Source organism: Suricata suricatta, chromosome 3 (genome assembly GCF_006229205.1).
Source record: "Suricata suricatta isolate VVHF042 chromosome 3, meerkat_22Aug2017_6uvM2_HiC, whole genome shotgun sequence".
Lineage (NCBI taxonomy): Eukaryota > Metazoa > Chordata > Mammalia > Carnivora > Herpestidae > Suricata > Suricata suricatta.
Genome location: NC_043702.1, coordinates 76,192,266 through 76,202,509, shown reverse-complemented (window position 1 = coordinate 76,202,509; position 10,244 = coordinate 76,192,266). Strand labels below are relative to the sequence as shown.

The window sequence follows — 10,244 nt, the reverse complement described above, 5'->3', positions numbered from 1 at the left end:
TAAAACACTTCTATTCTGAATGATAACCTTTCTGGATAGAGTCTCTCTCAGCACTTGGAATATGTCATGCCACTCCTTTCTGCCCTGTGGAGTTTCAACTGAAAAAATCCACCGATAGCCTTACGGAGTTACCGTTGTATATAACTGTTCTTATTTTGCCTTTATCAATATTAGTAACTTTGCCATTTTAATTACTGTGTTTTTTGGGCTGGAACTCCATGATGTTGATTTTGTTGAGATTTTCTGTGCCTCCTGGATTTGAAGTTTGTTCCCTGCCTTAGCTTTGGGAAGTGTTCAGCTTTTATTTCTTCATATAAATTTCCTGCCCTCTTTTCCCTCTTTCAAGATTCTCAAGGGCATATTGGAGGGGGCATTGCCACTGAGTTCCTGGTTGTTTCCTGCTGATCCCATAGCTGAGCCATAGGGAAGCTTTCTGAACACAGCGTAGATAGTTCTGAGAAAGTCTGTGCTTGTGCATTTTAATGGTACATTTTTTTAGGTTGTTTTTTTTTAGTGAAGTCTAATGTAATGGATTTGCTTTATTGATATTATTTGTAGATCTTAAAACTATTTAAAAAGAAGTCATTTACATCAGTGGTGTTTGTTGCAGAATGATAGACTTTATTAGTTTTTATATCAACCATCACCTTTATAACTAGAATAGAATTAAAAGCATCAGCATTCGGAAAGCAAGGGGAGTATTTCTGCCATTTTTCTTTAATGTGTTTAACATGTTCAGAATTCTGGTATTAAAAAAATAATGTTAAACATTTTCATAATGGAGAAAGACTCTGGGTTGATATAGCAATAACATTGCATAGACTTTTAAAATGCCTATTCTATAATTAAACTTAATTTAAAAACACTATGGAAAATCTGCTAATGATAGTTTTAAAAATAATGAACCTATGGGTTTAATGTTCTCTCTTAAGTTTTACATCCAAGTCCAGAAAATGAGGTACATCTAGTTTAATAATTGAACAGGTTATTAACAGTTGTTTTACTTAAAGAATTACTGAAGTTCATATGGAAACAAATTAAGGGATGGTATAACTATTAGTCATATTGACACAACACGATCATTAGGCAGCTTGAGTAACAGTGGAGGGTCTGAACAGAAACACTGACGGGAGGGTCTGCAGGTCCTCCAGACGGGGCGATACTCTGAAATGCTCAAATAGCCTCCACGTAGTTGGCTGGCAGCATGCCGGTCCTGCCGGTCCTCTGCACTGTGCCATACATCCAACCTTCATCAATTGCTTGAACATTTACAATAGCATCTCCGTCTCTGAAGGACACCTCATCTGCATCAGCAGCCATATAGTCGTACATGGCGCGGAAGATTTTCTGTTTGTGAAGATGAAAAGGTAAAAAAAAAAAAAAAGAGATCTATATTAGATTTGCAGCAATTACCCCAAACACCTGATTTTAATGTCTCTTACAGCTTCACAAATTTAAGTTGCACAAAACAATGTGCAACTACCACCAAGAAAATAAAAGACTACTCACAAAGTAGAAAATATTTGCAAGCCCTATATCTGGTAAGACATTACCAACTAGAAAATATAAAGAACTATAATTCAGTACTGATAAAAGGTGGGGGAAGGGCAAAGGATCTGACTTCCCCAAAGGAGATGTACAAACAAACAGCCCATAAGCTCCTGAGAAAAATGCTCAACCTTAGTAGTCATTAGGGGGAACCACAATGAAATACCACTTCGCACACATGAGAATGGTGATAAGAACCAGTCGGGGGGGATATGGAGAAATCTGAACCTTTATAAACTGCTGATGAGAATGTAAAATGGTACAACACTGAGTTTCGGAGGTTCCTTCCATCTTAAATACGGAGTTAATCACTTCTACATCCACCATTCATAGCAGCCCAAAGGTGGAAACAACCCAAATGCCCACCATCTGATGAATGAAGAGGTGAGATTTCCATACAATGGAACATTGTTGATAAAAGGGAATGAATTATTGCTCTATAATACAACCAGATGAACTAAGACCAAAGAAATCTAGTCCCAAAAGATCACATATTGTGTGATTTCATGTACATGAAATGTCTTAAGTAGGCAAGTAGAAACAGTACATTAGTGGATCCCTTAGGGTTGGATGGTGGGGGAAGAAGAGGATGCGGAATGACTGTTAATGGGTACAGGGTTTTTTTAGGGTGATGAAATGTTAGGAGATTAGATTGTGGTAGTGGCTGAATAATTGATGGACTTAACAGTATGTTAATATTATATTCATAAAATTGTATGAGAAAAAGAATTTTATATATGACCTTTTCTTCCCTTTTGAGGAAGCCAATTTTATGTTTTGGAGAAGAGAATTTTGAAAAGCCATAGCAATATTGCATGTATCTCTCAGTTTGGGAATTTGGGAGCATGTTAGTAGTAAAAGTTGCTAAAAGCTATCCTCCACATGTTCAAAAAACAAACTAACATGGTAGGAGGGGAAATTGGGACATTAACAAGCATAAATCTTCAGTTAAGCAAGATTAGAGATCTGTATACACAACCTTGAGCCTACGGTGAGTAAGAATGTACTAAACACCTAAAAATATGGTAGCAAGGGGGGTGCCTGGGTGGCTCAGTCAGCTCAGCATCTGTCTCTTGATTTCAGCCCAAATCATGATCTCTTGGTTCAGTTCATGAGATTGTTGAGCCCTGTTTTGGGCTCCATCTGACTGTAAAGCCTGCTTGGGATTCTTTCTCCCTCTGTCCCCCCCACCCCAAAAGATTTTTTTTTAATGTTTTACTTATTTTTGAGAGAGAGCAAGCAAGTGAGCAAGGGAGGGAGAGAGGATCTGAAGCGGGCTCCATGATGGCAGCGCTTGAACCCATGACTGTGAGGTCATGACCTGATCCAAAGACAGATGGTTAACTGACGGAGCCACCCAGGCGCCACCACCCCCAACTTGTTTTGTTTTGTAATGTGGTAAAAAGGTAGAGCTCATGTTAAGTGTTCTTGCAACAGCAAAATACATTGAAAGTGCCCAAATTTTACCCATGGGGCAGGTGCTGATTAGTAATTTGGTATATAACCTGCATATTTTTTCCTAGCATTCTGAAATATACAGAGGGAAAGGGGAAACCTGTCCCTGAATATGAATATATAAGTGGAACAATACTATAAATAATACTTTACTGTTCTTTCCACTTAATATAGCTTCAAGGTCTTTCCATATTTTAGTAATATAAAAAAATATTTAGCCATTTTTATACTTCTCGACATTTAATTGTTACCATTTTTCTTTATACTAATCCCCTAATGTTTGTCTTTAGGCAAGTATTTTAGGGAAAAAAAGAGGTTTTAAAGGTGAAGGTACATCAAATGATATGTGTATCTTTTTTAAATTTGCTACCATAATGTTCTATTATGATACTTTATTATTGTTTTAATTTGCATATTCCTGGTTAGCAATCATGACGAACATCTTATTTCTTCTGCTGTAAGTTGTTTATTCATTCGCAGCCAGGTCTTTCTTATTTTGACTGCAAGGGGAATAATTTGCCAATGAATTTTTGAGTGTTATCTTTTTAGATATAAACCTTTTTGTTATGTATGCTGCAACTATCTTCCAGTTTGACATGTTTCTTTTTATTATAAAAACATGTGCTGCTCTTATTTGGTTAATAATTTCTTACTGTCATTTTCAAATTTCAAAATTTACTTGCTTATTCTTACATCTTACTGTTTCAAATACATTTTAGGATTAATATACAAAATTGTTTAAAATGCCTCTAGGATTTTGACTGGAGTTGCCTTGAATTTATTTCAGGGAAAATGACAACTTTACAAGATTCACTTCCTGAAATATAATGGTCTAAATACTTAGATCTTTAGGTCTTTTAGTAAAGATAGCTTTCTTCATACAAATATTTTTATTTCCACTCTAAAGAATTGTGGTTTTGTGATCTTTTTAATTAGTCCAGGGCTTTAAAGTAACAGTTTTTAAAGTAATCTGGTTGACTTCTAAACATGATTTGACTTGTCTCTTCAATGGATGTTAACAAGGGAGATCTAAGATAATGACATGTTTATATGTGTGACGTGCACACGTATGTAAATTCTTGAAGGATTCCAACCAGCAAATACATGAAGAGAGTGGGTAGTGCCAGTGAGCTCCCAATGATCATCTGCTTTAGTTTGTTCTAAATCACTGAATAATGCTTTTAATTAACGAATTTGGTAATGAAGCGTTTCTGATATTACTGGTAATATAAGATAAAAACAGGGAAGGAAACCATAAGAGGCTCTTGTGACTGTAGAGCGTAAACAAGGGTGGTGGATGGGAGGTGGGTGTGTAAGGACTGAATGGGTGATGGGCATTAAGGGGGGCACTTGTGATCAGCACTGGCTGTTGTATATAAATGATGAATCACTAAATTCTATTCCTGAGACCAATATTACACTATATGTTAACTAGAATTTAAATTAAAATTTGGGATTAACAAAAAAGACCAGAATGATAATCATTATTGCACTTACGAAAAAATAAAAATGAGCTTAGTAAGCTCTTGACTGCTTACTTACCCCAGCGGTAGACGGGTGAGACGGGATGGAGGACACTGTTGTCTGTTGGGTGGCAACTGAGGAGGATCGCTGTTGGGGGAGCTCCGTGGTTTTCGCATGTCTGTAAGCTGAAACGTAGGGGGAGTGGTTGATGAGAAGGAAAGGTAGCTAGACATCATTTAAACTGTGTCACATAGCTGAGCAGTGCTCTCTTTGCCCCTAACTTAAAGAGAATGAGTTCCAAGAAAGGAGGCTCTAATAAGGTTAATAAAAATGAAACCTCTGGTTTCATGTACCTCTCTCCACAGTTCTAGGCTGTTCTCATTAGAAATGATTTTTTGAATCCAAATTTTTAGGTTTTTTGTTTTTTTGAAACTGAAAGCATCTGTCCTCGTAACCCGACCAGTGGGCACCTACTTGTACCTGTGGAGGTTGCCGAGAAGAAGACGCCGCCGTCGCTGTAGGTGGAGAGGCGCTGGTCCGCCGCTTCCGAGTGCTCGGACTTGTCCTCGCCGCCGCTGACGCTCAGCGCACTGGCCGAGCGCGACTGCTCCCGGCTCCGGCGCTGCTGCGCTTGCGCTGGGGAGGGGGGGGGGGGCAGGCGTGAAACCAACGCGGTAGCAAAACCTGACTGTAACTCACTCTTGGCTCTGTAGGGTGGGAGAGTTGCCAAGCGTGCTTTTCTGAAGACTTCCGTGGTTTAACCTCCCACAACCCTTATATATTAAGTGGTTGTCATCCTCCCTTTCCACACGACAGCTGCGGTGACTTCTAAAGGGCGCATGACTGCTAAACGGTGCGTCGAGGCTTCAAATCTCAGTCTGTCCTGGCCCACAACCCCTTTCCTCCACCCCGTCCTTTTTCCTAGCTCATCAAAATTCATAAACTCCACATTAAACTCCTCCAGAAAGCCCTCCCTTACTTACAAATTGATTTAGCTGCCTTTTCTCTAAGTCCTACAATTTGTGTGCAGACCTTTAAAACTGCGTGTTGTCAGGGTGTGACCACTGATTTACTTGTCTGTCCATCAGGAGTCTCGAATATAAATCCTTTAAGGACAAGTACTATGCATCATTCTACATTTTAACATGAACAGAAGGCACAAAGACATGTGGCCTGTTTTGTTGAATTAATCTTCTTTGATGAGTAAGCGTGTTCAGAAAGTTCCCAAAGGTCAAATTCATTTTCTCCCCTGTGCCTATGGTTTTTTTTTTTTTTCCATTATTTCTCCAATAGAAAGACGTACTACTTTTTCTTTCATTGGAAACAAAATGATAGCAATGGAGCCTAAAGGAGATTTACATGGAGGCAATCTTCTCCTGACTTAAATTTGCCTAGAAAATGATAGTTTCCCACCAGTCAGCAAGGCGTTTCTATGCAGAATGACAACTGAGAACACTGAAGACCCTTGCGCTTCCTCAAGGTCACCGACGCTAGCTTACTGAATGCCTACATTTATGTTGTAAGCTATAACATACCATTAATCATGTGTAAGCTTCGTGATTGAATGTTGTCTTCTGCTGGATCATAGTCAAAAACTGAGCCCGGATTAGTACGCCAGACACGTAAACCTAAAATTAAGTGAGATTACATATCAGAACACATGTTTTTGGATGACTCCTGATAGCCTGGAAAGCAAGGCATGAACTTAACCATAGGATCACTAACACTAATTTAGCTTAGTTCTCAGAGAACAAAGCATAAGAAAGGAGAGATACCAGCTTTGTGAGCTGTGAAATAATAGTTTTCTTTTACATCTAGCAAAAACAGACTGAGGTCCCTTTATCCTTTGCCTTCTTATGGGTAATTCCACTCCTGTTCTTCTACCCCCTCAACTTAGAGTTGATTTTCTTTGTAGGGCTCATATACCTGTAATTGTCTCCTGATCCTGGTCATTCCGTTTTTGTTCCATTTCTACCACTTTTCTCTGAATACCTCGGTAGTTAATGTCACTGAAGTCCTGTGTGTTCTTCTTTACTCGCTCAGTGATGGGGTCCGTCACCACTGGTGTGAAGCAACCCTTGTGTTTCTCAAAGTCTTCATGATATTTCACCTGAAATTTCATGAGTTCACTTTGTAAAAATATGACGGTGTGATCATTTCCCTTTCCACCTGATCGAGCAGGCTGGCCAGTCATTCCTGAAGAATTCCAGACTCACCGTTGAGATGTGACGTTGGGTCTCCCGTACCCGTCTCATCTCTGGAGTGTCCAGTACGTAGGCAGCTTTGCCTTGTATTTGTTTCCGGAAGCTATCAGAATAAAGAACCTGGTAAAGGAGAAACCATGAATTAAGTCCAGGTCATGGTACTGTTCTAATTCTGAAGCCTCAAAACTTTTCCAATACATGGAGATTAAAGTAGCTGGGGAGGGAAGGTTGAGTCAACTGAGAAGACCCAGTGATACCCTTGACTAACAGCTGAATGGATTAGCATGAGGACGGATTCATAAGGTTCTCATCAGGAGAGGAAGGACAATTTTTGACTGAAAATGTAACTTTGATTTTCAAGGGAGACAGGGCACAGAATTTCAGAGAGGATAGGAAGAAAGTAGTCTCTTGGGTTTACTGGGAATTGCAGCACCAGCAGACTGGATGGTATTTGGCACTAGATGTAATTCTGATTTTCAATTTTATTTAAGTTTAATTAACATATTGATTTCAAGTAAACTTTATATTCAACGTGGGGCTCAGCTCATGATCCTGAGATCGAGTTGCAAGCTCTTCTGACTGAGCCAACCAGGTGTCCCCAGACAACCATCCTTCCAAACAAGTGATCATTTTCCAGATTTCATAAACTCATATATATGTTAACACAGAAATCAAGGTCCTCCAGAACACCAAAGCCAAAGAAGACCTCCATCTCAGAGTATTACCTGTTTCATAGAATACCTTAAAAATAAAGGAGAGCAGAAGATTGAGGCTGTTAGGAAGTCAATTTGTTACAGTCGGTTATGTAAGACTACTTCCCAGTAAAATAAAGGTCAGAGAAAACATTGGCAATTGTTATTTCTTAGTATGATCATTTGGAATTTAAAAGCACAGTTGTGTTAATTTTAACATAAATTTTCAGTTGAATGAGAAGGTGCACGTTTTTATGGTGTTAAAATGTTATTTTCCAAGATGTTGCATATTTTTTTTTCATTTTAGTGTGCTTTCCAATTGAATTGAGAAAGGCATGTTTCTATGATGTTAAATGTTATTTTCCAAGTTGTTGCACTACTCCTGTGTTCAACCCTAGACAATACCGAGCTAATGTTTTCTTGGTTGCGCTTAGCTCGCTCCATCTCTGGAGTAACAGGTGTCGGAGTTGCTTTTCTCATATTCTCTTTGTATAATACCTAGAGGAGCCAAGAGAGCATTTAGACATCAGAGAGCAGAAAAACAGTTCTGAAAACCATCATGTAGCTGGTGTTACGGCACGATTATATCACACTCTATAAGAAACACGTCAGGAAGATAAAGCCATTAACATGTTATTGTATAAAGCCAAAGAAGAAGAGAGAATTAAATCCGTTTGAGCTGAAGGGGTTGGTTTGTTGTTTTTAAGTGGGTAAAGACAACTTAAAAAACTAAAAGTTTTGGGGAAACTGTGAGATAAATTAGTGATATAACCATGATTGCCAGGCTTATTAAAAGAGTAATGATTTCTTTTTTCCTCTCCGAAATACCGAGCTAAAGTTTTCTTGATTGCGTTTGACTCTTTCCATCTCGGGAGTAAAGAGTGTCGGGGTCGCTTTCCCCAGGTTCTCTTTGTATAACACCTGTGAGATACAAAGTTGGACCCGAAAATCACCAAGAGGCAATATTCAGGCTATTAAATATAATGCGAATTGGTGGAGAAAACTGTCTAATCAACTACATTAGTGAGAATGGCTCTCTAGAAGAAAGCTTTAAAAAATAGTTAATGGCAATAATACATGTAGTAGGTCATTTACAGGAGATTCTTAAAATAACTGGCATTTTGCTGGGTTTTAACCTGTGATGGAGTTAGGAGCAGGCCAAACTGCAGGGGTTACTTTGCAAAGTTAAAAGCACGTTCGTTTCTCAAGACAATACCGAGCTAATGTTCTCTTGATTGCGTTTGACTCTCTGCATCTCGGGCGTGACAGGGGTTGGGGTGGCTTTCCCCACATTTTCTTTGTACAAAACCTACACAGGTCCAATGGATCCAAAAAGCCAAAAAGAAAAAAAAAGTTACAGTTACCAAAAGATTAAACGGAATAGATAATTTGTTAAGAGGTTCAGGGTGTCAAACCATTTGGGCAATAAGGTTAGGTAGAAACAGGTGTTTCCAAAGGAAGCTGAGTATAGTTACAGCAACACATATTTCCAGAGTAGACCCCTGCCCTGAAATCTCAGCAGACCACCTGACAGAACTGCAGTGTGCCCCCAAAAAGGATGAAAGACGACCTTCATTTTACCACTAGTCTATGCATCTCAAGCACCAGAGCAATCATCTAAAAAGGGCTGTAGGGGAATGCACTTGAGTGACACGGGGAAGGTGGGCCGCTCCCTACATGGGGGTGGGCGACTGGATGGCTGTGCAGCCCTTCAACTCTGCATATAGACACATCTGTAAAACCGCGGGCCCACCAACAAGGATTTCCCCTACCGTTTTGTTCCCTGCTGTCATCTGTGCCCTGCCTCCTGCTTTAGTTCACCAACAAACGTCTCAGTAAGGAAAAATGTTCTCAGCGATTACGTCACTAGCATCACGATAAATCCTGTCTCCCTTCAGTGTCATTCACGGGACCAGGGAGGTTTGGGAAATGGCATTCAAGAGAAGGAATTCTGTTCAATAAGGGTTCTCCAAGTGGGGTCCCTGAAGAGCAAGCTCAGCATCGCCTGAGCGCGTGGTTGGCGGAATCGCAAATGTGCTGGCCCCACACCAGACACAGAGAGTGAGAAACTGTGGGGACAGGGCTCTGCGATCTGATGTAACAGTGCTCCGGGTGACTGGTGCCCTGTGCTCAGTACTGGAGAACCCTGCACACAGCACTGAGGTGAGGGGTCGCAGGGTTCTACCCTACATGAGCTACCATTCTCCCCATACGACTCCCACCCCAGTAATCACTAAACACATAGTATCACAGCGCACAGGCTTACAGGAAACGGTTTACTAAAGCTAACTGTTACAACCACGGTAAGGACAACACAAAAAAACTAACCTCTAAAATTGGTAAAGCAAAAACAGTGCAAGTGACGCTTTCAAGTAATTGATAATCACGTGCTGAAATCACTAGTGGATCTTAAGTTTTTTCATTTCTATGAGCACAGTACCTCTGAACAACCACATGGGGATTTGAGATTGTTAGAACTCGGTTTTGTTGTTATTCAAGCACACTAAGACAAGTTGGCTTTTAAAAAATATTCTAAAATACCCAGTGGAATAGAAATGTCATTATCCTTGAAGGAAAGGATCAGAGGTTATTTTTCCCAAGGTCTCTTTGTCTAAATTTGACAGGATAAATTAGAACCTAAAGTCATAGGTGCAAAAGCAGAAGATCACAACTCCAATGGTCCAAAAAGAGCTCTCACACCTACCAGGCCACCCCCCCAAATTTCTTGAGTATGTAAAACAAAGAGACCTTGAGGATAGTAGCTAGAGAGTAAGTCTGGGAAGAGATGAGAGGAAGGATATTTTATTGGAAAATCTGTTACTTCCTGATATTAGAACTGTATGGATTAAAGCAATCTCGTTATTACAGGGTTAAAGCTAAG

The 10,244-nt window shown here is 39.7% G+C and overlaps 1 protein-coding gene across 1 annotated transcript in view; it reads right to left on the bottom strand.

The window, feature by feature from the left end:
* Window positions 1-600: 600 nt before the first annotated feature.
* The window catches only part of NEB (nebulin), a 206,526-nt gene continuing 196,882 nt past the window's right edge, over window positions 601-10,244 (bottom strand). Inside the window, exons 157-165 of the mRNA XM_029934594.1 lie at window positions 8,580-8,672; window positions 8,192-8,284; window positions 7,769-7,861; window positions 6,684-6,791; window positions 6,394-6,577; window positions 6,003-6,095; window positions 4,948-5,103; window positions 4,546-4,652; window positions 601-1,347 (exon numbers count right to left, since the gene is read on the bottom strand). Coding sequence (XP_029790454.1) covers window positions 1,174-1,347; window positions 4,546-4,652; window positions 4,948-5,103; window positions 6,003-6,095; window positions 6,394-6,577; window positions 6,684-6,791; window positions 7,769-7,861; window positions 8,192-8,284; window positions 8,580-8,672 — 1,101 coding nt within the window. The 3' untranslated portion in view covers window positions 601-1,173. The remainder of the gene's footprint in view (window positions 1,348-4,545; window positions 4,653-4,947; window positions 5,104-6,002; window positions 6,096-6,393; window positions 6,578-6,683; window positions 6,792-7,768; window positions 7,862-8,191; window positions 8,285-8,579; window positions 8,673-10,244) is intronic.